Genomic DNA, 25227 nt, shown 5'->3' on the forward strand with positions numbered 1-25227 from the left:
GTGACAACTAAACAGGGAGTCTGAGGAATGTGCTAGGTAAGCTGGGATGTTAAGGTAAGGGGGTTTAAGGATGTACTTACTAAGCTGTGGTTGATGCCAAACCAACATGGAGCTGTCTTTAGGTAGTAGAGGAGAAGATGCAGATCTCAACTCTATGTAGAGTCTAGAGTACAGACTCAACCTTATTTATAGAAGACAACTATAAGCATTTTGGAAACGTATATATTCTATTAGCAAACAAATAACTATAAGTACGTTTAAAATGGAATCACCCGTCCGCCAGATATTCATCTCTTAATGTAAACACGACCTAATTGTTCACCCCACTCACTCAAACCTCTTCCCTTCCATCCAGCCTGTCCCAGTACAGTGATGAGAACATGATGGATCCCTATAACCTGGCCATCTGCTTTGGCCCCACCCTGATGCCCATCCCCGACGGACAGGACCCTGTAGCCATCCAGGCGCACGTCAATGAGGTCATCAAGACCATCATCATCCACAACGAGGTCATCTTCCCCAGCCACCGCGAGCTGGACGGGCCGGTCTATGAGAAGTGCATGACTGGAGGAGAGGAGTACTGGTGGGTAGTAGATAGACCTGGAAGGACAACACCTTTAAGACAAGCACTGAAGACATACAGTATGGCTAAGGCTAAAGCAGTAATACTGTAACTGGTGTAACCCTGGGTTTAGCAGCAGTACAGTAAAACTGCTGCTGGTGGATCGAGCATATGGTAGGATCTCAGCCATGCAACAGCTACATTATGAGCCTGCTTGATAATGTGGTGAGAAGAGGGGAATTTAGAGTGCAGTAGAGATGAAGATGCTGGGAGTGCATTAACACTCCTATCGGGTGGTATTTTCTTCAGCACATGCTTTTACAGACACTGCTTAGATATAATGCCCTAAGATAATTACTGTTATTTAGTAGCTAGAAATGTAGAATGGTATACATTTACTTAAAGAGCCAATCTGTCTGGAAAGATACATTATGTAACTGTTTAAATTGTCTTTACTCTTTCTTGCCTTTTATCCCATTTTTCGTGATACAAATGCTCCAAAGTAAATGTAGAACTTTATATTTCTAATGCACAGACTCCAATATTACTGCTTGGGAATGTTTTGCATATCAAAACTCACAGGGATGGCTTACAAGTCAGCATGTATAGTTCAATGAATACCTTACCTGGAGCTGGTCCAACTAACATGTAGCTGATACTTCCTGGAGAAATATGCTGATATAAATGCCCCCTAGTTCAAATAATAATTTACTTTGGAACAGATCCAAGTATGACCTGTAACTCATCTTTCCTGGAGGAGGCATTCGTTTAGATGAGTTAACCTACGCATGTGTTGTGGGTGTGTCTGAGTTTACCATTCATTGACTGTCCATCTCTCTCGCTCTGTCCACAGTGACAGCCCCCACAGTGAGCCAGGCACCATCGATGATGCTGACAATGGGACTGAGCCACACACCAGTGAAGACGGTCAGTAACACGGGGTTCCTTTACTTCTTCAGACACTGGTACCCTAGAGGAGATGTTTGGGTGATTGACTAAGATAAATGTGTAGCAGCTAGCTGGCTACACAGCTAACCTTAATCAAACAGTTGGCTGTTGCAGAACTCCAAAAGCTTGTGTTGTTTCCCTCGCCTTCTGTTGTCTGCCGTTTCACTAGCTACTCTCTATGTTGTGTTTGGTTTTGTAATTGAATTGCTGTTTAGCCATGTGGTCATACTTTACACTACTAAAGTATGACATAACAGCATAGTCTGTTCTGCCTATGTTAAAGATGGAGGGTTGGTTCTGTCTGTCTGTCTGTCTGTCTGTCTGTCTGTCTGTCTGTCTGTCTGTCTGTCTGTCTGTCTGTCTGTCTGTCTGTCTGTCTGTCTGTCTGTCTGTCTGTCTGTCTCCCCCCCCAGGCAGGTACCCTGCTGTGTACTGCAGCACTGTAGTTCTGTGTCTGGACTGGACCTCCCATTATAATTGCGATACGATACAAAAACAGCCAATGTACTGTAGCCGTGGGTTAACGTTCAGCTTAATATATACAGGATGTAATTCATGCAATGAATAGTAGATGCAAAGTAGCTAGTTCAGTATTAAAGAGGTGAAGCAGACCAGGGGCAGTGATTTATCTATGTACTTCTAGATGTGTCCCATAGAGACGGACAGATTGATCTGTAATATCAATTACAACAGCAGATGAATCATACATTTCAGCTGATGAGCCCTTGATATAAGGTTGTAAAAGTTTGTTTTTTAAAGTTGTATGTGTTTGTTTCGAAGCCAGAGGTATTTCGTGTGATGGTTGGATGGGCTCAGTATGAATGTGATCTGGAGTGTAAGAAGGCTGTGTAGATGGAGTTGCCCTGAGCTCTGACTGACCTTATTCTGTGTGTTCTTTAGACTGAAGGAGAGAACTAGGCACAGCTCAGACTGTGACAGCTTAGGGCTGCAAAGGAGCACATCATGCTTGAAGGCGGAGACAAGGTTGTGTGTACATTGTTGGCAACCCCCACCTCTCTCTCATCTCTCTGTCTCTCTCATCTCTCTCTCTCTCTCTCTCTCTCTCTCTCTCTCGCTCTCTCTCTCTACCTTTGCTTGTAGCTTTCTCTCTCTCTCTCCTTGTAATGCCCTCTCTCTCTCTCCCCTTGTAGCGCCCTCAGTCTCTCTCTCTCTCCCCCCCCTTGTAGCGCCCTCTCTCTCTCTCTCTCTCTCTCTCTCTCCCTTTGTAGCGCCATCTCTTTCTCACTCTCTCTCTCTCTCCCCTTGTAGCTTTCTCTCTCTCTCTCCCCTTGTAGCACCCTCTCTCTCTCTCAAATTCTCTCTCATCCATCTTTCTTCAGCAATAGTAAACAGGTCCCATGGGACTTCCTCCTTTGTGCCTTTGTATTTTCCTGGTAGTCCTCATAGCCCTGACAGAATAATTGGGCTAACATTAGTCAGTCACAACACCAGAGATACTGCTGTATCTGCTGGCTCTCAATGGTCAGGCCCAATCATACTGCTCTATGCTAGGCTAGGGTAACAATATCGGGGAGAGCCCCATCTGTAGTGATGGGTGTGTCAGTAATGAGTACTGACACCCTCCCCAGCCCTCTGAACCAAACAGCAGAACAAAGGCTGACTGCCCCACACTGCATGTGGAGAGCTGGGAGGAGAGTACAGAGGCACAGCCAGCCAGGGCAGGGCCCTTGGCGCTGGATCGTGGTCTCCCTCTGTTTAATTAGTGTGCTTGGAGAGAATGAGAGTCACATGGTCCTGTCTTGGCTCTTCTTAGACCTGAGGCGATACTGCCCTCCACAGCCCGGCCCTCAAAATGAGTCTGGAGACATGGTCGCCCAGCAAGACACAACCACACTTTCTACTTGAAGCTAGAACTAAAGGACTACATGAATACTATATAAATCAGAGAACCACAAAGTGGGCCTAGTTTGACTGTTGTGGTCTTCAGCTTGTATGTTGATTCTGAGTATTTGATCTTTATTGGAGAACAAAATAGTCATATTGTGATGATCAGACAAAGGTAACTACCAAAATAAACGTAGTGACTTAATAGGGCGTTTGGCCACCACGAGCCATCAAAACAGCGTTAGTGCGCCTTGGCATAGATTCTATGCGTGTCTGGAACTCTATTGGAGAGATGTGACACCATTCTTCCACGAGAAATTCCATCATTTGGTGTTTTGTTGATGGTGTTGGAAAACGCTGTCACAGGCAGTTCAATTGAGTTGAGATCTGATGACTGAGATGCACAAACACACCATTTAAAACCCCTTTGAGACCCCTCTTTTCAAGCCATGGTAGCCAAAATAAGCATGATGGGATGTTAATTGCTTAATTAACTCAGGAACCACATCTGTGTGGAAGCACCTGCTTTCAATCCACTTTGTATCCCTTATATACTTAAGTGTTTCCTTTATTTTGGCAGTTACCTGTACATGTGTTATTGTGTTTCTGAGGAAGAGAGCGAGAGCTCTACTTAAATGGTCTAAAAGCCTCAGGCTGAATCTACTCTTGGAACGAGATGGACAAAGAGAGACAATGATTCTCTGTCCTTCTACCTCACTCTCTCTCCTCCTCTCTCCTTCTCTCTTCTCTTCCTCCTCCTCTTCCTCCCTCGCTCTCCCTGTTTCTGTAGGTAATTTCACCCCTGGATGGAGCTCCTAATGGAACTGATTGGGCTTTCTGGTTGGTTTGGAGATTTCCTGCTGGGAGACAATTTATTTTATACATGTGCTTAACCCCGGCTGACTCCTGCTCTGTCTGGTCTGGCCCATAGAGACACAATGAGGTGTGGCTGTAGTACCAGTGGCCAAGGCCATCCTGCCACGCACACACACACCCCCTCCGCCCGGTCAGGGAAATCTGACACCCTGGGGACTAGCTTAGATCCCTTTAGCATTTTGAACACTCACTACATGTGCATATCTCTATGGGACATGTCTCCAAGCAAAAACGTGTTTCTCTAGGTTGCGTGTGTCCCAAGTCATCAGGCTCTTTGTGTGATTGATATCAGCTTGGACGCAGGGTGTGTGCGTGGGCATGCGTCCGTGCGTGCGTGGCAATACCTCCCCCTCACCCGTCATACCCCCTCCCCTGGCACCGTCCCTGTGGGATAGAGGGCTTGTAGCAGAGACCAGTCTGCTAATCTCCTCTGGTCCAATGTTGAATGGTGACTGATGTTTGCTTACGGACAGCTAAAGCCTGTACTTTTGTGCGTCTGTTCTCTCAAGAGGCTAGCAACAGCGTGAAGGTTGGTTCTTCTGGCTATTGGTGTGTGCTCAGTGTGTGAGTAGTTTGGTGTGTTGGGACCCATAATGCCATTAAAAGACCAAGTCATTGGATTGTCAACCAGTCTATTAGCTGTTAGGATAGTAGTGTTCACTGGTCAGAATACAGTGTTACCCTTGAGCAGAGTTGTGATGTCCTCATTGGTGGCACTGGTGTTGATTGCACAGCAAATTCTCCAGTTTTAAATAAACACTAACAGTGTTACATTTAACACTGGGCAGGTGTCTATACAGGTCCACACTTTTCAGTGTTAAATTAACACTGCTTAGTTCTGATGCTGTTACACTTTGTCAGTGTTAGGGAATTAACACTTTTAGGGTTATGCAATAACGGCTCATGTAGTATTTTTAACCATTACGCAAAGACGTCCGTATCTCTTGACAAGGTCGCTTGTGTTGGATTAAGGACATTTGTTAGTGACATGGTTGTTGAATTCATTCATGTTCAGTACTGTGGACTTCACCAAGTGAGTTCCTACTGGAGGCAAATGTTATCATTCAAATTAAACTCTTTAGGACACTACATTAAATATCGTAAGGCTTGCTGTGTTAGGAACCTCCTGGTTTACAGGCCACATCAGGACTGCAAGTCACATTATGCTGGCTTGCTAAATCTGATAATGATGGGCATGGTTTTGATGGGAATGTTTTACTCTCCGCAGAATAAAACTGACACAATCACACTCAACACTGGGGTTCTTTTACACCAGAGTGAATCAACACCAGAAATGTTACACTGAAAAAGCAACCCTAGATAACACTGGCCAATTTGCTTTGTGGAACTCAATGACAGGTTATCATCAACTCACAACAATGCTTGGAATCTAAGTGTATCACTCAAACAGTATAACCATCCCCTCTGTTAGAGAAAATGGTTTATATTGTAATGCTGCATCTCATTCTATTTCTCTTCAACTCAGATATTCCCTCTTCTCGCTCTTTGTCTCTCAGAGACTTCTGTGTCTTTTGAAGGTCTGAAGAACAAACTCAGCCATTAAATTGAGCCCCCAGGCAATCACAACTCTCTACTGTACTCTGGAGTTGATCACAGACCACGAGGCCTGAGGCCATTGTCTGAGAACATGAGGACATGCTCTCATTGTTTGGCCACATGGTTTAGGTCTTAGTAATTAGAGCAAGGGGCTCCTTATTTCTATTAATGAACTCAGTGAAGCAGCTGGATTGGGTCACACTCATACACAGGTCAGGCTACTCTGTCCACACATCTCAATGGGGTGTGAGATATGTTAAAACACCTGGAAATGAAGCTGGTCCAGGTTGTGACTGATGTTTCTCTCCCTTTGTTCTTTATTTCCACAGAGGTGGAGCAGATTGAGGCCATAGCTAAGTTTGACTATGTGGGGCGCACCCCCCGGGAGCTGTCCTTTAAGAAGGGGGCGTCGCTGCTGCTGTACCACCGCGCCTCTGAGGACTGGTGGGAGGGCCGGCACAACGGCGTGGACGGACTGATCCCACATCAGTACATAGTGGTGCAGGACCTGTGAGTAACAACCGTTCATAAACATGAACTTCAGCGATGGATGAAGAGCAGTTTGACAATAAATCTGTAAGACAGTCAATTCTGTCAGACAGGCAGGAAACAGTCAGTCAGTTAATCAGGTGTTTTCCTCAACAATTATCCTTCTCTAAAGTGATATAAACTGGGGAGTAATTTCAAGCGGCAGGTGTATCAAAAGCTTTCTCTTGTGTTTGATGTCATTAGCCACACACCAATAACACTCATGGAAGATCCTTGACTGAATATCACAAAGGCACAGATAAGTAATTCAAATCATGCCTGATATGTTAGCTCAAAGACATTACACTGACAATTGTACCTTTAGTGGTAACACTTTTAATTAAATGTGAATTTGATGTCAGTCAATGAGGCAGAAGTAAAGATGCTAAAGAGAAGGCCAGAGCGTGCTTTAAGTTTACAACTCGAATGAATTCATTGAAAACACCCTCAGATAGTAATTCCCGGTATAAATTTACACAATAATTTAAAAGATGAGCCACTTCGTATACAATTATAGCTTTCTTGTGAAACTGTTCTCCACTTTCTCCTCCCTCTTTAATCCTCCACCTCCTACCCCTCCTTCCCTCCTTTCTGCAGACGACTTTGTCAACCACTTTGAAAAAAAAGGTTGCTATCCACTCCTCATTCACTCAGCCTGAGTCCACTGATCCCACTCACACAGAACTACCCTACGCCTTGACCTCTTTCTCCCCTCTCTCTCCAGATGAAATCCTGCGACTAGTGATGTCCGGCTACCCAACAACCTGCCCACTTGACCTCATCCCCTCTTCGCTTTTCCAGACAATCTCTGGAGACCTCCCATTCCTCTCTTCCTTCCTCAACTCATCCCTTACAAATGGCTGCGTCCCCTCTGACTTCAAGATGGCCAGAGTTCGCTCCCCTCCTCAAGAAACTTGACTCCTCTGATGTCAAACTACAGACCAGTATCCCTTCTTTCCTTTCTAAAACACAGTCTGCTGTCTCTGACCAACTCTCTCGATATCGCTCTCAGAATGATCTTCTTGACCCTAATCAGTCAGGCTTCAAGGCGGACACCGTAAACCATCAGATCCTCATCCAAACCCTTTCAGGGTTGGGCGTCTCACTTGACAGGTCGTTCCTACCTGGCAGGTAATTTTTACCAGGTGGCGTGGAGAGGATCTGTGTCTGCACCACGTGCTCTCACTACTGATGTCCCCTAGGTAGTGCTGAGAGATTAACAGAAATGTAGTTGACCAACGTTAGTTCAATTACTTTAATTGCATTTAGTTTCTCGAAATCAAATAATTCACTAGATAAATCAAGTCAAGAACTAAGGGAGTTTTCATTAAACAAATATTCAACCTAGTTCAGCGCAGAAACGTGGTAATTAACTACAATGACCATAATCAATTGTGCCTTTTTCTGTCTCGGACAGAGATGGATACACTTTTAAGCCTGTTACGTTAGATTAGATAACCACAGACCGCATGAGAGAGGAGTGTACAGAACACCAAGATGAAGGGATACAGACAGTTTGTGAAGAATGCCTTATTTACTTTGAAGAACTAGTCAAATGGTTTGTCAGACAGCTCTGCAGCATGCTTAGGCAGGTTAGCCTAGCTAAATAGGATGACTAAAGACAGTACAGTATTGGGAGCATGATATAAAGTTGGCTGGCTGGCTGCTACTGCCTGAGCAGAGAGAGGATGACTTTATTAAGGAATTAAAAATAATAGTCATAAAATATAAACGAAGTAATATACACAACTTAAATATTGTATTATTTCATAGTAGTTTCCTACTTTTCTTTTGATGTCTACCCAATGTGGGCCTGATCAGAGACAATGGAATATTTTCAATGTTTTGGCAATTTAATGTTCACTATTTATGGAATTGGAATTTCCATTACATTATGCTTTTAAGAAATATGCCATACCAGTCAGAAGTTTGGACATACTTACTGATTCAAGGGTTTTTCTTTATTGCTACTATTAGCTACATTGTAGAATAATAGTGAAGGCATCAACACTATGAAATAACACATATGGAATCATGTAGTAACCAAAAAAGTGTTAAATAAATCAAAATATATTTTATATTTGAGATTCTTCAAAGTAGCCACCCTTTTCATTGATGACAGCTTTGCACATTCTTGGCATTCTCTCAACCAGCGTCATGAGGTAGTCACCTGGAATGGTTTTCCAGTAGTCTTGAAGGAGTTCCCACATATGCTGGCTGCATTTCCTTCACTCTGTGATCCGACTCATCCAAAACCATCTCAATTGGGTTGAGGTCAGGTGATTGTGGAGGCCAGGTCATCTGATGCAGTACTCCATCACTCTCCTTCTTGGTCAATTAGCCCTTACACAGCTTGGAGGTGTGTTTTGGGTCATTGTCCTGTTAAAAAACAATTGATTGTCCCACTAATCGCAAACCAGATGGGATGGCATATCGCTGCAGAATTCTGTGGTAGCCATGCTGGTTAACCTCTCTAGGATAGGTGGCACCAAATCGTCCCACCTACGTAACAGCCAGTGTAATCCCGTGGCGCGTTATTCAAAAACCTAAAAAATGCAAAAACTTCAATTTTTCAAACATATGACTATTTTACATCATTTTAAAGACAAGACTCTCGTTAATCTAACCACACTGTCCGATTTCAAAAAGGCTTTACAACGAAAGCAAAACATTAGATTATGTCAGCAGAGTACCCAGCCAGAAATAATCAGACACCCATTTTTCAAGCTAGCATATAATGTCACATAAACCCAAACCACAGCTAAATGCAGCACTAACCTTTGATGATCTTCATCAGATGACAACCCTAGGACATTATGTTATACAATACATGCATGTTTTGTTCAATCAAGTTCATATTTATATCAAAAACCAGCTTTTTACATTAGCATGTGACTAGCATGTGACTAGCATTCCCACCGAACACTGCCGGTGAATTTACTAAATTACTCACGATAAACGTTCACAAAAGGCATAACAATTATTTTAAGAATTATAGATACAGAACTCCTCTATGCACTCGATATGTCCGATTTTAAAATAACTTTTCGGTGAAAGCACATTTTGCAATATTCTCAGTAGATAGCCCGGCACCACAGGGCTAGCTATTTAGACACCCAGCAAGTTTAGCACTCAGAAAAGTCACATTTACTATAAGAAAAATGTTATTACCTTTGCTGTCTTCGTCAGAATGCACTCCCAGGACTTCTACTTCAATAACAAATGTTGGTTTGGTTCAAAATAATCCATAGTTATATCCAAACAGCGGCGTTTTGTTTGTGCGTTCAAGACACTATCCGAAAGGGTAAATAAGGGTGACGAGCATGGCGCAATTCGTGACAATTTTTTTTGAAATATTCCATTACCGTACTTCGAAGCATGTCAACCGCTGTTTAAAATCAATTTTTATGCCATTTTTCTCATAAAAAAGCAATAATATTCCGACCGGGAATCTGCGTTTAGGTAAACAGACAAAAGAAAATAAAGCACTCGGGCACGCGCCTAAGCCCATAGTACTCAGATCGGCCACTTGCCAAAAGCGATAATGTGTTTCAGCCAGAGCCTGCCTCGATATCGTTCAGATTTTTCCCGGGCTCTGAGAGCCTATGGGAGCCGTAGGGAGTGTCACGTTAGAGCAAAGATCCTCAGTCTTCAATAAAAAGAGCCAAGATGAAACACCACTTGTCAGACAGGCCACTTCCTGCATGGAATCTTCTCAGGTTTTGGCCTGCCATTTGAGTTCTGTTATACTCACAGACACCATTCAATCAGTTTTAGAAACTTTAGGGTGTGTTCTATCCAAAGCCAATAATTATATGCATATTCTAGTTACTGGGCAGGAGTAGTAACCAGATTAAATCGGGTACGTTTTTAATCCGGCCGTGTCAATACTGCCCCCTAGCCCTAACAGGTTAAGTGTGCCTTGAATTCTAAATAAATCACAGACAGTGTCACCAGCAAAGCACCCCCACACCATCACACCACCTCGTTCATGCTTCGTGGTGGAAACCACACATGCGGAGATCACCCGTTCACCTACTCTGCATCTCAGAAAGACACGGCGGTTGGAACCAAAAATCTCAAATTTGGAGTCATCAAACCAATGGACAGATTTCCACCAGTCTAATGTCCATTGCTCGTGTTTCTTGGCCCAAGCAAGTCTCTTCTTCTTATTGGTTTCCTTTAGTAGAGGTTTCTTTGCAGCAATTCGACCATGAAGGCCTGATTCGTGAAGTCTACTCTGAACAGCTGATGTTGAGATGCGTCTGTTACTTGAACTTATTTGGGCTGCAATTTCTGAGGCTGGTAATTCTAATGAACTTATCCTCTACAGCAGAGGTAACTCTGGGTCTTCCTTTTCTGTGGCGGTCCTCACGAGAGCCAGTTTCATCATAGTGCTTGATGTTTTTTGCGACTGAAATGTTCCATATTGACTGACCTTCATGTCTTAAAGAAATGATGGACTGTCGTTTCTCTTTGATTATTCGAGCTGTTCTTGCCATAATATGGATTTGGTCTTTTACCAAATAGGGCTATCTTCTGTACTCCACCCGTATCTTGTAACAACTCAACTGATTGGCTCAAATGCATTAAGAAGGAAAGAAATTCCACAAATGAACTTTTAACAAGGCACGCCTGTTAATTAAAACTACCTCATGAAGCTGCTGGAGAGAATGTCAAGCGTTTGCAAAGCTGTCATCAAGGCAAAGGGTGGTTAGTTTGAAGAATCTCAATTTTGATTTGTTTAACACTTGTTTGGTTACTACGTGATTCCTTATGTTGTTATTTCATAGTTTTGCTGTCTTCACTGTTATTCTACAATGTAGAAAACAGTAAAAATAAAGAACAACCCTGGAATGAGTAGGTTTGTTCTAAGTTTTGACTGGTACTGTATGTGTGTATATATATATATATATATATATATATATATATATATATATATATATATATATATTTATTTATTTCACCTTTTCTTTAACCAGGTAGAGAAGTTGAGAACAAGTTGTCATTTACAATTGCGACCTGGCCAAGATAAAGCAAAGCAGTTTGACACCATACAACAACACAGTTACACATGGAGTAAAACAAACATACAGTCAATAATATAGTAGAAAAAGAAGTCTATATACAAAGTTAGCAAATACAATATAGCAAGTAAAACACTGTAATAGTAGATTTGCAGTGAAAGATAGTGCAAAATAGAAATAATGGGGTGCAAAATAAATAAATACAGTAGGGGAAGAGGTAGTTGTTTGGGCTAAATTCTAGATGGGCTATGTACAGGTGCAGTAATCTGTGAGCTGCTCTGACAGCTGGTGCTTAAAGCTAGTGAGGGAGATGTGTTTCCAGTTTTAGAGATTTTTGTAGTTCGTTCCAGTGATTGGCAGCAGAGAACTGGAAGGAGAGGCGGCCGAAGGAGGAATTGGCTTTAGGAGTAACCAGAGAGCTATACCTGCTGGAGCGTGTACTACAGGTGGGTGTGCTATGGTGACCAGTGTGCTGAGATAAGGGGGAACTTTACCTAGCAGGGTCTTGTAGAGGACCTGGAGCCAGTGGGTTTGGCAACGAGTATGAAGCGAGGGCCAGCCAACGAGAGTGTACAGGTCGCAGTGGTGGGTAGTATATGGGGCATTGGTGACAAAACGGATGGCACTGTGATATACTGCATCCAATTTATTGAGTAGGGTATTGGAGGCTATTTTTTAAATGACATCGCCGAAGTCGAGGATCGGTAGGATGGTCAGTTTTACAAGGGTATATTTGGCAGCATGAGTGAAAGATGCTTTGTTTGCGAAATAGGAAGCCAATTCTAGATTTAACTTTGGATTGGAGATGTTTGAAGTGAGTCTGGAAGGAGAGTTTACAGTTTACAGTCTAACCAGGGTTCGATTCCCACGGGGGCCAGTACGATCCCCAAAAAATTATGAAATGTATGCATTCACTACTGTAAGTCGCTCTGGATAAGAGCGTCTGCTAAATGACTAAAATGTAAATATTCTAAGTCTGAACCGTCCAGAGTAGTGATGCTGGACGGGCGGGCAGGTGCAGGAAGCGATCGGTTGAAGAGCATGCATTTAGTTTTACTTGTATTTAAGAGCAGTTGGAGGCCACAGAAGGAGAGTTGTATGGCATTGAAGCTCATCTGGAGGGTAGTTAACACAGTGGCTAAAGAAGAGCCAGAAGGATACAGAATGGTGTCGTCTGCGTAGAGGTGGATCAGAGACTCACCAGCAGCAAGAGCGACATCATTGATGTGTACAGAGAAAAGAGTCGGCCCAAGAATTGAACCCTGTGGCACCCCCATAGAGACTGCCAGAGGCCCGGACAACAGGCCCTCCGATTTGACACACAGGACTCTATCAGAGAAGTAGTTGGTGAACCAGGCGAGGCAATCATTTGAGAAACCAAGGCTATTGAGTCTGCCGATGAGGATGTGGTGACTGACAGAGTCGAAAGCCTTGGCCAGGTCAATGAATACGGCTGCACAGTATTGTTTCTTATCGATGGCGGTTAAGATATCGTTTAGGACCTTGAGCGTGGCTGAGGTGCACCCATGACCAGCTCTGAAACCAGATTGCATAGCGGAGAAGGTGCAGTGGGATTCGAAATGGTCGGTAATCTGTTTGTTGACTTGGCTTTTGAAGACTTTAGAAAGGCAGGGTAGGATAGATATAGGTCTGTAGCGGTTTGGGTCAAGAGTGTCCCCCCCTTTGAAGAGTGGGATGACCGCAGCTGCTTTCCAATCTTTGGGAATCTCAGACTACACGAAAGAGAGGTTGAACAGGCTAGTAATAGGGGTTGCAACAATTTCGGCAGATCATTTTAGAAAGAAAGGGTCCAGATTGTCTAGCCCTGCTGATTTGTAGGGGTCCAGATTTTGCAGCTCTTTCAGAACATCAGCTGACTGGATTTGGGAGAAGGAGAAATGGGGAAGGCTTGCACGAGTTGCTGTGGGGGGGTGCAGTGCTGTTGCCTGGAGTAGGGGTAGCCAGGTGGAAAGCATGGCCAGCCGTAGAAAAATGCTTATTGAAATTCTCAATTATAGTGGATTTATCGGTGGTGACAGAGTTTCCTATCCTCAGTGCAGTGGGCAGTTGGGAGGAGGTGCTCTTATTCTCCAAGGACTTTACAGTGTCCCAGAACTTTTTTGAGTTTGTGTTGCAGGAAGTAAAATTCTGCTTGAAAAAGCTAGCCTTGGTTTTTCTAACTGCCTGTGTATATTGGTTTCTAACTTCCCTGAAAAGTTGCATATCACGGGGGCTGTTTGATGCTAATGCAGAACGCCACATGATATTTTTGTGTTGGTTAAGGGCAGTCAGGTCTGGAGAGAACCAAGGGCTATATCTGTTCCTGGTTCTACATTTCTTGAATGGTGCATGCTTATTTAAGATGGTGAGGAAGGCATTTAAAAAAAATAACCAGGCATCCTCTACTGAAGGGATGAGGTCAATATCCTTCCAGGATACCCGGACCAGGTCGATTAGAAAGGCCTGCTCGCTGAAGTGTTTCAGGGAGCGTTTGACAGTGATGAGTGAAGGTCGTTTGACCGCTGACCCATTACGGATGCAGGCAATGAGGCAGTGATCGCTGAGATCTTGGTTGAAAACAGCAGAGGTGTATTTAGAGGGCAAGTTGGTTAGGATGATATCTATGAGGGTGCCCGTGTTTACGGCTTTGGGGTGGTACCTGGTAGTTTCATAGATAATTTGTGTGAGATTGAGGGCATCAAGCTTAGATTGTAGGATGGCTGGGGTGTTAAGCATGTCCCAGTTTAGGTCACCTAGCAGCACGAGCTCTGAAGATAGATGGGGGGCAATCAGTTCACATATGGTGTCCAGAGCACAGCTGGGGGCAGAGGGTGGTCTATAGCAGGCGGCAACGGTGAGAGACTTGTTTTTAGAGAGGTGGATTTTTAAAAGTAGAAATTCAAATTGTTTGGGTAGAGACCTGGATAGTAGGACAGAACTCTGCAGGCTATCTCTGCAGTAGATTGCAACACCGCCCCCTTTGGCCATTCTATCTTGTCTGAAAATGTTGTAGTTAGGGATGGAGATTTCAGAGTTTTTGGTGGTCTTCCTAAGCCAGGATTCGGACAAGGCTAGGACATCCGGGTTGGCAGAGTGTGCTAAAGCAGTGAATAAAACAAACTTAGGGAGGAGGCTTCTAATGTTAACATACATGAAACCAAGGCTATTACGGTTACAGAAGTCATCAAAAGAGAGCGCCTGGGGAATAGGAGTAGAGCTAGGCACTGCAGGGCCTGGATTCACCTCTACATCGCCAGATGAACAGAGGAGGAGTAGGATAAGGGTACGGCTAAAAGCTATTAGAATTGGTCGTCTAGGACGTCCGGAACAGAGAGTAAAAGGAGCAGGTTTCTGGGAGCGATAAAATAGCTTCAAGGTATAATGTACAGACAAAGGTATGGTAGGATGTGAATACAGTGGAGGTAAACCTAGGCATTGAGTGATAATGAGAGAGATATTGTCTCTAGAAACATCATTGAAACCAGGTGATGTCGTCGCATGTGTGGGTGGTGGAACTGAGAGGTTGGATGAGGTATAATGACCTGGGCTAGAGGCTCTACAGTGAAATAAGCCAATAAACACTAACCAGAACTGCAATGGACAAGGCATATTGACATTAAGGAGAGGCATGCTTAGCCAAGTGATCAAAAGGGTCCTGTGAGTAGTGAGGTCGGTTGCGGTCACGGCGATTCAGACAGCTAGCCGGGCCATGGGTAGCAAGTTGGCAGAAGAGGGTCTGTTTTTAGTCACCTCGTGCGTTTCCGTCGGTAGATTAGTGGGGTTCCGTGTGGTGGAGGGGACCAATCCAATTGTTAAAAATAGTTATAGTTATAGTGGCCCAAGAAAATTGGCCGATAGACCTATTCAGATAGCAGCTGCTAAGACAGCTAACGATTAGCTGGCCGCAGATCGGCGTTCAGGTTACGTCGCGATGGAGGGGCCAGTTGGATAACTCCCTCTGGCAGATAACGTCGGTAGTCCAGTACTGAACGCCCGATGGGGCTCCGCATCGGCAGTAAAATGGGTCCGGATAGGTGATTGTAGCCCAGGAGTGGCTGATGGAACTCTTCAGCTGGCTAGCTCCGGAATAATTGATGTTAGCTCCGAGACCGGCGTTAGCCAATAGTCACTCGGATAGCAGCTAGCTAGCTGCAAGATCCAGGTGTAAATGTCCAAAGCTTGTGGTAGAAATCCGGGGATATGGAGAGAAAATAGGTCTGGTATGCTCTGGTCTGAGTCACGTTGTACAAAACTGGCGATAGCTTTTCGAGCTAAGGGATAGCTGATGACCGCCAACCGTGGTTATTTGAGTTCTAACGTTAGCTAGTGAACTGGCTAACTCCTGGCTAACTTCTGGCTAGCTTCTGTTGTGGATTTCAGATTTTAGGTAAATAATACTTTTTTTAAATTGGTGAGGCGGGTTGCAGGAGAGTGTTTAGAAGTTGAGTTTTTAGAAAAAATATATAAAAGATATGCGAAGAATTTTTTTTTTTATATATATATATACACACACGGGACATGACAAGACGAGGACAAAGGACGTCTGACTGCTATGGCATCTGACTGCTATGGCATCTTGGATAAAGTAAATAAATAAATATATTGAAACCGAAATCGAAAACCATGATTCTTTTGTAATAATCTAACCCGAAATGACCTCAAAAAGCACTAATCACTCAGCACTACCCCCAGGGCTCGGTTCTAGGCCCTCTCCTCTTTTCTCTGTACACCAAGTCTCTGCTCTGTCATATCCTCACATGGCCTTCCTATCATTGCTATGTGGATGACACTCAACTACTCTTCTCCTTCCCCTCTTCTGACACCCAGGTGGCGACACGCATCTCTGCGTGCCTGGCAAACATCTCAGCTTGGATGTCGGCACACCACCTCAAGTACAGCCTCGACAAAACAGAACTGCTCTTTCTCCCGGGGAAGGCCTGTCCACTCCAAGACCTCTCCATCACAGTTGACAACTCCATGGTGTCCCCCTTCCAGAGTGCAAAGGACCTTGGCATGACCCTGGACATCACCCTGTCGTTCTTTGCAAACATTAAAGCAGTGACTCGCAGCTGCAGGCTCATAATCTAGGCACTTGTCATCTCCCATCTAGACCAGTGGTTCCCAAACTGTGGGGTGTTCGGCAAGGGGGGGGTCTTTAAAAATATATATTTATGAACTCAGTCCGGCTGTAAGCTTACTATTGAAAGTTGTAATAGCAGAATGTAGAAGATGCAATTTCCAAATTGGGTAGTGCATCATCAGTTCCTCTTGTCATGTTAGTCATTGCATACCTTACATGCTGACCAGAGCGAGCGCGCAATCTCGTGCTTGTTGATTTTGTCCACCTACACCAGATGCGATAAGGACACGCAGGTTGAAAAATCAAAACGAACTCTGAACCAACTATATTAATTTAGGGTCTGGTGGAAAAGCATTAAAGATTTATGGCACTTTAGTTAACTAGCTTGCTGTTGCTAGCTAATTTGTCCTGGGATATTAACATTGGGTTGTTATTTTACCTGAAATGCACAAGGTCCTCTACTCCAACAATTAATCCACAGATAAAAGTGTAAAACGAGTTTGTTTCTAGTAATCTCTCCTCCTTCATGCTTCTTCTTCTTTGGACTTTACATGACAGTTGGCAACCAACTTTAAGGTGCATTACCACCACTAACTGGACTGGAGTGTGGACCTCAGTTTCAATCTTTCAATCACCCTTTCAATCACCCTTTTCTGTCCTGGTTAAATAACTCTTGTGGCGTCCCCGACGCCCCCCTCCCAAATAATAATAATGCTGACAATAATAAAAAGAAAGGCCATTGTCTTTTCCTACTAGCACTGACTTTTCTGATGGAAAATTACCTTTATACGATTCTTATGTGTTGTTGTTTCACCTAGCTATCTTAAGATGAATGCACTAATTGTAAGTCGCTCTGGATAAGAGCATCTGCTAAATGACTAAAATGTAAATGTGAAATGACTAATCATTGCTGGTGTCTGTTTAATGAATCCATTTGGATGTTGAGTGGGCAGTAAGGCCAGAGTCTCATATTGCTACTTTTTGTGTTAGGAGGAATACATTGGAATGATCAATGTTCAAAAGGAGGGGCTCCAGAGCTGTCTGGAACAGATAAACTGACTGCAGATTGAAAACCAGAGCCCTGTGTAAATATGGACCAATTAGTTTGAATAAACAGCAGTCCAAATGAGATCTCTACCAACTGTAAGAATAATGTTCATTCTCTCGCTCTCCTCGCAGGGATGATGCATTCTCGGATAATCTCAGTCAGAAGGCGGACAGCGAGGCGAGCAGTGGACCACTGCTGGATGACAAGGCCTCATTCAAAAACGACGTCCCATCACCGTGTGAACAATCCCCCGACTCCAACTTTGGAGGAGTCATGGGGAGGTGGGTAACGACTGACAAGGACTACATATTGAAATGTAGCCCTTCTCTTTCTAGTCTCAATGTTTAACTCACTCTGGGTTGCTTATATGCACAAATGTAAGATCAGTTTAACCTCTCCAAATGCTAATCTTAACCATTTATGGAGTAAATATTCAATGTTTCAAACTGACTGTAGATCAGTGTCAAGGGCCAACCTAATCCTACTCTGTGTGACTGTGATGTCATCTCTCTCCTCAGGGTGCGGCTACCTTCTGACGGGGCCGCCACCCCTCGACGCCACAGTGGAGAGACCCACAGCCCTTCTCGGGGCACTGACACACCCCCGCGGGCCGCAGCCTGTCCCAGCAGCCCCCACAAAGTGGCAGTTAGCAGGAGCCGCATGGAAAGCCCAGAGAAGAGGCGCCTGGGAACATTTGGCAGCGCGGGCAGCATCAACTACGCTGACAGGAAAGCCTACCCTGAGGGCCACCCCCTGAGGCCCGTAGCAGGGGCCACACGCCACAGTAGCCTGGGGGACCACAAGTCACTGGGGGCTGAGACACTGGCAGAGGTATGGACCTTATTTCCTATCAGCCCCAGGTTCTAAAGTATTACCTCGGCCCAATATAACTGCATAACCTCTTTTCCCCATGTCCTGTAGCCTTATCAGTCATAGAACTCAGACAATATGGAATGGAATCAATAGTGGTGCGCAAGTGATACTTTGTGTGGCCTACGAAAACGATAGCTATTTGTCATACCTTCCCGAAATATCAGACAGCAGAGTCAATCAGAGAATATTAATTCCCTAGAGACCATAGCGAAATGCTTTTCATGGCGATGGTGAAATGAAGTAAATTACACAGAGTACTAATGATCCTTCATATCGGCAGCACAAGCCCAGCGCTGGATACATGGAAAATGAATAGAGCCACAGAGGCAGCTTTAGAAATGGCAGAGCTATGATCAGTGCAGCTAATGATAGTGGTCTCCTATCAGAGCCCTATTTCAGACTGAGCCCATGTTGATGACCCTGCACTGTCAGGGCCTGACTAAACCCAGTCTTTGATCATTAATTATTCTCCACTGATCAATTCATCTGTTATTCAGACAGATGGATTGTGTGGGGGATTTTGAGAGAGAGTGTGTGTGTGTGTGTGTGATTGTGACAGTGGTAATGAGTGTGCAGCCATTAAAAGGGGGATATTATTTTCTTCATTTGGTGCTGTTGGGCTGTACTGTGTGAGGAGAGGGAACAGAGAGAGGCTACTAGAGAGGCTAGTTAGAGAGCCGCTGGTGTTTGGAAGAACAGAGCGAGATGTGATGTCCTGCTGTACTGTCTGTGTGTGTGTGTGTGTGTGTCTGGGTGAAGCAGCCCTGACTTAGTGTAAATGTCAGAGACAGTCTGCAGATTTCAAGATCTTTGAAAGTTTCTTCAAGTGCAGTCGCAAAAACCATCAAGTGTTATGATGAAACTGGCTCTCATGAGGACCGCCACAGGAAAGGAAGACCCAGAGTTACCTATGCTGCAGCCCAAATAAATGCTATTTTCAACCATACAATGACCCAAAATACACCTCCAGGCTGTGTAAGGGCTATTTGACCAAGAAGGAGAGTGATGGAGTGCTGCATCAGATGACCTGGCCTCCACAATCACCCGACCTCAACACAATTGAGATGGTTTGGGTTTAGTTGAACCACAGAGTGAAGGAAAAGCATCCAACAAGTGCTCAGCATATGTGGGAACTCCTTCAATACTGTTGGAAAAACATTCCAGGTGAAGCTGGTTGAGAGAAGGCCAAGAGTGTGCAAAGCTGTCATCAAGGCAAAGCATGGCTACTTTGAAGAATCAAAAATATATTTTGATTTGTTTAACACTTTCTTTGTTACTACATGAGTCTATATGTGTTATTTCATAGTTTTCATGTCTTCACTATTATTCTACAATGTAGAAAATAGTCAAAATTAAGAAAAACCCTTGAACGAGTAGGTGTTTCCAAACTTTTGACTGGTACTGTACATCACAGGGGAATGGAACAGAATTCAGAAAGAAAACACCACATGTACGTTTGACCATTTATTCGAAAAGATAACAATGCATGTCTTGGCGTTAGGGCTCTGTTCCTTCAGGGTAGCTCGCTGCCAAAGCGAAGCATCATATGAAGATGATAATATAACTACAGGCAGTGAGCACGATATTCTATATCAAATACCCCAAAGGCGGAAACACACAATCCATGCAGGTAGATGCTGAGTTGGTGGAGGGATATCAGAAACAACAAGCATAGGGAGTAACAGCTAGTTACAGCAGAAATTCAGCAAGAAACACCAACGCATGCGAGCGTGTGACATCTGGTATTGACGAAGCATGTGTAGAACTGGTCGACTTAAATAGACCGCGTGTAATTAAATGAAATTCATCCAGTTAGTGCAATATCTGCTAATGCAATCAGCTGATGCCACCTCACTCGAGTTTCCCTTCTGGACTGGCTATGCTTTATTAAAAAAATCACAAGAATGATCTCCTTTCACGTTTTCTGTGTGTTTTGTGTATGTCAGGACATAGAGAAGACCATGACCACGGCCCTACATGAGCTGCGTGAACTAGAGCGCCAGAACACGGCCAAGCAGGCACCAGATGTGGTGCTGGACACCCTGGACACCACCATAAAGAACCCTGTGAACTCAGAGCCGGGCAGCCCCCTCCACACCATCATGATCCGCGACCCAGACGCCGCCATGCGCCGCAGCAGCAGTTCCACCTCTGAGATGATGAGCACCTTTAAGCCCACCCTGTCAGCCCGTCTGGCCGGAGCCCAGCTGCGCCCCCCGCCCATGAGGCCTGTCCGCCCACCCCCCACCGGGCACCGCTCCTCCAGCTCCAGTTCCTCTGGGGTGGGAAGCCCTGCTGTCACGCCCACCGAGAAGATCTTCCCCAACAGCACTGCCACGGCTAGCTCTGCAGCCAATGCAGCTAACGCAGCCGGGGACAAGTCTGGCACCATGTAGCTCTGAGGGAGAATTAGGGTTGTCATGTTGCAACTGTTTGACACAGAGGAAAGCCGATAGGAATGGGATGATGCGTTGTCGATGTGTTGTCTGAGAACAGTTTGGGATTTTTCCTTCCTCATTTTGAGTTTGACTTTATTTCTTGAATTCAGGAAGCTCCTGGAGTGAGCCTGAGTTGCCATGGTGATGGCAGGCAGAGAAGCTGTAGGGCTTTGCCTATCAACACAACTCTCTCTGAAGCTTGATTTAAAACCAGACGTGAAAATAATGAATAAAATCACCTCTAAGTAAAACTTATTTTTTTATTTTTCGTTTTTTACCTCAAAATTAGAAGTATGTGGCCAGGTCCGGCTTTTTAGTGATTCATTGACTGCAAAACGTGAAGAAGTACTTGTGGGATTTTGGGATTGGTTTTCATCCTGCACTGGTTGTCCAGATGATGTCTCATCCCTTGCTGGTGGATTGGACACTCACCAGTAAGGTGTCTCATCCCTTTCTCTCTGGATTGGACACTGTCTACCAGCCTGTGTCTAAGAGACTGTAACCAAGATGGTCACCGGCCTTTTGGCTGTAAATAGAGACTTACTTGAAGTTGTTATGCCTTTTTGTTTGTACTGTAGTATAAGGGATGTTCAACAAAGTAACACCATAGCAACATTGTATACGTATATGAGATGCAGAAACTGAACCAATATACCAATTCAATGTAAGAAACCTAACCTGTGGTAAACATGTAGTTGAATTTGTATATAGTTTATGTATTTTAATTTTTTTGAAATGGTATACATTTTGTACAGGCCCAGACGGAACAAGCAAGGAGATGTGAATGGCATTGTCAAAAAACAAACAAACAAAAGTGTCAACCCCCAAACAAAGACAACACATCGAAAGGTTCTGCTTCCTTTGTGTTGTTTTCATAATTTTCTGCTTGAACACACATACTAAACACAGCACTGATGGTTGTGTTAAGAATATGTGGTCATGGGGATGTCAACATCATACCACACATTGTATTTATGAGTTAAAATTCCATTTGCACTCAAATGGATCCTGATGTTCTCTCTATTATTCATATTTAAGACAGTAAAAGGAGTGCATTATACAATTTTTTGCCACAGTAAGGTTTAAACCCACTTTTATTTTGTAATACTGTGAGAATACTGTTGACCATGGCCCCTTACCCCATATTCCCTCATTGTTCCAACAGCTCTAGAAGTCTACACGGTAACCTGTGTGAAGTCAGTCCACAACCAGACTGACTGATTTTGGTTACCAAGCTGATGTTGGGTGTTCTAGTGGCCGGTCCTGAGCACTATTTGTACTGAGCCTAACACTTCTCTAAGTTGGATGAGAGCTCACTGACTCAGTCCAAATCTGTCAGCCTCCATCCACTACAGTCCAACAGGCTTCCCCTGTAAGCCCTGTGTGGCATGGATGGTGGAGATACCCATACAAAATAGGAACTCTGCCCATCTGACCCAAATACCCATACAACTTTGTGCCCATGAAAGCTCTTTAGACACACATTTTTACATTCACATTTTAGCAGACTTTCTTATCCAGAGCATCTTACAGGAGCAATTAGGGTTAAGTGCCTTGCTCAAGGGCACATCAACATATTTTTCACCTAGTCGGCTTGGAATTTGATCCAGTGACCTTTCGGTTACTGGCCCGACGCTCTTAACCGCTAGGCTACCGGCCGCCCAAATCAGATTTCATACTGTACACTTTGCCATCTTTAAAGCAACCTCTTGCCTGTTCGAGTCTGATTTATGTCATGCTTTTAACATGTAAAATATGCTGGAAAGTACTGTTACAATATTCCTTTTAATCTAAAATGTGATACCTTACCTAGACAACTCCAGAGTTGCTTGAGCAGTTAGCGGGAAATGTGGTGAAATAATAACAGCAGCACAGTGGTCTTATCTTCCTTACCTTTTCTCCCCTTGGGTATAACATCCTCACTGTCATGCCCCAGTATCTCATTCCACTTCTTGTTTTCAGTCCTTCAACAAGGAAATGTAAGCACGTACTGGCCTATACTGTAGCTGCCATGTTGAATTATATCCTGTGCTGGCCCAAGCCCGCTCCTGCCACTCTGCTCAGTCATACAGTTGTGTGGTTGGACTGCCTTGTATACGACATGCCCTGCTCTGCATGCTTTATGCTGTACCATTCGACTCATACAATATGACAATTCAACAATGGCTGTTTGCGGTGTCTTTCCTCTGTAAAACACACAATTGACTTATAGCGTAGTCATTATGCTTTCGAGAGGTGGGCTACTATATCCTATTACCTTTTTGGAATATGAGAATACCTGTTGTCACTAACATGTAGCAGTATTGTGTGGGCAATGGAATTGAATTGTCAGCTAAGGTAGATTAAAAAAATCTGATTTAGCAGCATGAATCTCAGGCTGTGATTCCATTATCAATCATATCGACATCATTCAGTCACTGTTGTAAAGTGTACAGATCTTGATTTCATACACAGTTTACTATGAGATACATAGTTTCATTTGAAAAAAACATGTCATCCCTGTCTGTTGTTTGTCAACCCTGCCCTCCTTTGTCCATTACACTGTCCCCTGCTGGTTAGATTCTAGCCTACATGCTGGGCACACAGAGACATGGAAAGCAACCGAAGTTATACACTTCCACCTTCTGCTGGTCATATATGGTATTGCTTCAAGTACAAGTACCCTGTGGATAATGGTCTGGTATGGGTGAACTCAGATGGACAGACCTTTCCAACAGGAGAATAATGGGCAAATAATTAGATGATGAAAACAAATGCATTTCAATTCATTCTGTGTATTTTATTAAAAATAAATAAAGTCATACGGTTTAATAAGAAAATTAAACTAAGAGGGTGCTCTCTGTCGAGAGGAGCTGTCACCAACAACTAAATCATGTTTTTTTCCTACAAGAATTACATAACATTTTTCTTAACCACATTTCTCATCAGTAAAACTGAAGCGTACATTCAAGTCCATTTTTCTCAAACATACATAAGCTATATTTTCAAAGATAAAGCAAACCACAGACTTTAACTGTTTATTTGCAAAAGTAAGATTAACATCTTTATGTACTACTAGACTGTGTTCACATTTAAATGATTTTTAAAAATGTGTATTTTGTTTATTTATACCTTTTTGTCTTAAATGAGTATTTTTAAAGTGCCTTTTGTGCACATCATTACTTTTTAATGAACTTGTTCAATTACTTTTTTAAACTATATGGTATGTTGTCAGTCATGTTTGGTATTTTCCCCTTCAGTGTTACATCACACACATCATTTCCTCTGAGGAATATGTGAAAACAAGAATGATGTAAATATGTACTGTACACATTGCTATAGAGGAATTGCTACTTTTCAGATGTCTACTAACAGAATGACTGAAATGTAGTATTTACTTGTAGAATGTATTACCTAATATGCTCTAGGTGATTCATGGAAGGGTAATAGATTTATGAAGAAGACTACTGTACACTCAACAATAATTTCATATTTTTTTTCAGTTTTCTCTCTTATACTGATCATCCTCCTTCATAGCTAACACATCATTGCGTTGTTGTAGGCAACAGTGGGTCGGTCTGTCAATATATCCTAGCTCCTCTACTTGCACGGTTTATAAGACACTTGGTGCACTCTCTTTCCTCTCTAAGCTCTATGCGATTTCTGGAATGTATGCTAAAAATAGGTAATGTCTTTTGTATGTTGGATAAGATAACAACGCTTACAAAGTGGCATTCAGAGACCGGCTGAGTGGCTGAGTGCCTATAGTGGTGAGTGTGAGTTGATGTCATACTGTTTACCCTCTTTTCTCTCTCTCTCTCTCTCTCTCTCTCTCTCTCTTTAACACGTGTCTAGTGATGCTGTCTGTTCATGAGTGTCTGATTGGTTGAATCCCTTGTGATGTAATGGATGTTGAGAACCCTTATGTCCAAATAAAAACAAATGTTTCCCTCTAATGTTGACCTTTTCTGACTGTTTTATCCATCAGGTCAAACAAATTAATGAACTATACTGGCAAATACACATGCCCATACCTTGACTAATAGCCTAGTTGATCAATTACCTTGGTGTCTGCAGACGTTCATGAATCTCTATGTATTGGTATGCTAATAGACAGGTAATACCTAACCAATTCTGCAATTTTTGGACATTGTACCATATCGATGCTCAGCTATCTTAGACACCAGGTTATCTTACAGTGTCTGTGTAAATAGACCAGCTAGCTCACCTCTGTACAGGGAGATCAAGCCCCAAACTTCATGTGACTGAGACTGCAGTTCCATCTGAGGCCACATGATGGAGAAACTACGGCACAAAAGAGGAGATCTGAGTGTGGTTGAGTGTGCAGTGCAGACATGAGCTACACAATTAGTTTACAATATGTGACCTTTGAGGTTGATTATTATGTGATAAAATAAATATAAAAGTTAGGTCAGCAATATTTCTAGTGTATTATTGTGACGCCT

General features: G+C 43.5%; 1 protein-coding gene across 2 annotated transcripts in view; it reads left to right on the forward strand.

The window, feature by feature from the left end:
- The window catches only part of LOC106565583 (SLIT-ROBO Rho GTPase-activating protein 3), a 123478-nt gene extending 98761 nt beyond the window's left edge, over positions 1–24717 (forward strand). For both annotated transcript variants that reach the window (XM_014132865.2, XM_014132866.2), the window contains exons 17-22: positions 356–583; positions 1416–1489; positions 6118–6298; positions 17603–17752; positions 17990–18302; positions 20291–24717. In XM_014132865.2, the coding sequence (XP_013988340.1) occupies positions 356–583; positions 1416–1489; positions 6118–6298; positions 17603–17752; positions 17990–18302; positions 20291–20740 (1396 nt within the window). In that variant the 3' untranslated portion in view covers positions 20741–24717. The remainder of the gene's footprint in view (positions 1–355; positions 584–1415; positions 1490–6117; positions 6299–17602; positions 17753–17989; positions 18303–20290) is intronic.
- The last annotated feature ends 510 nt before the right edge of the window (positions 24718–25227 follow it).

This window comes from Salmo salar, chromosome ssa12 (assembly GCF_905237065.1).
Source record: "Salmo salar chromosome ssa12, Ssal_v3.1, whole genome shotgun sequence".
Classification (NCBI taxonomy): Eukaryota; Metazoa; Chordata; class Actinopteri; order Salmoniformes; family Salmonidae; genus Salmo; species Salmo salar.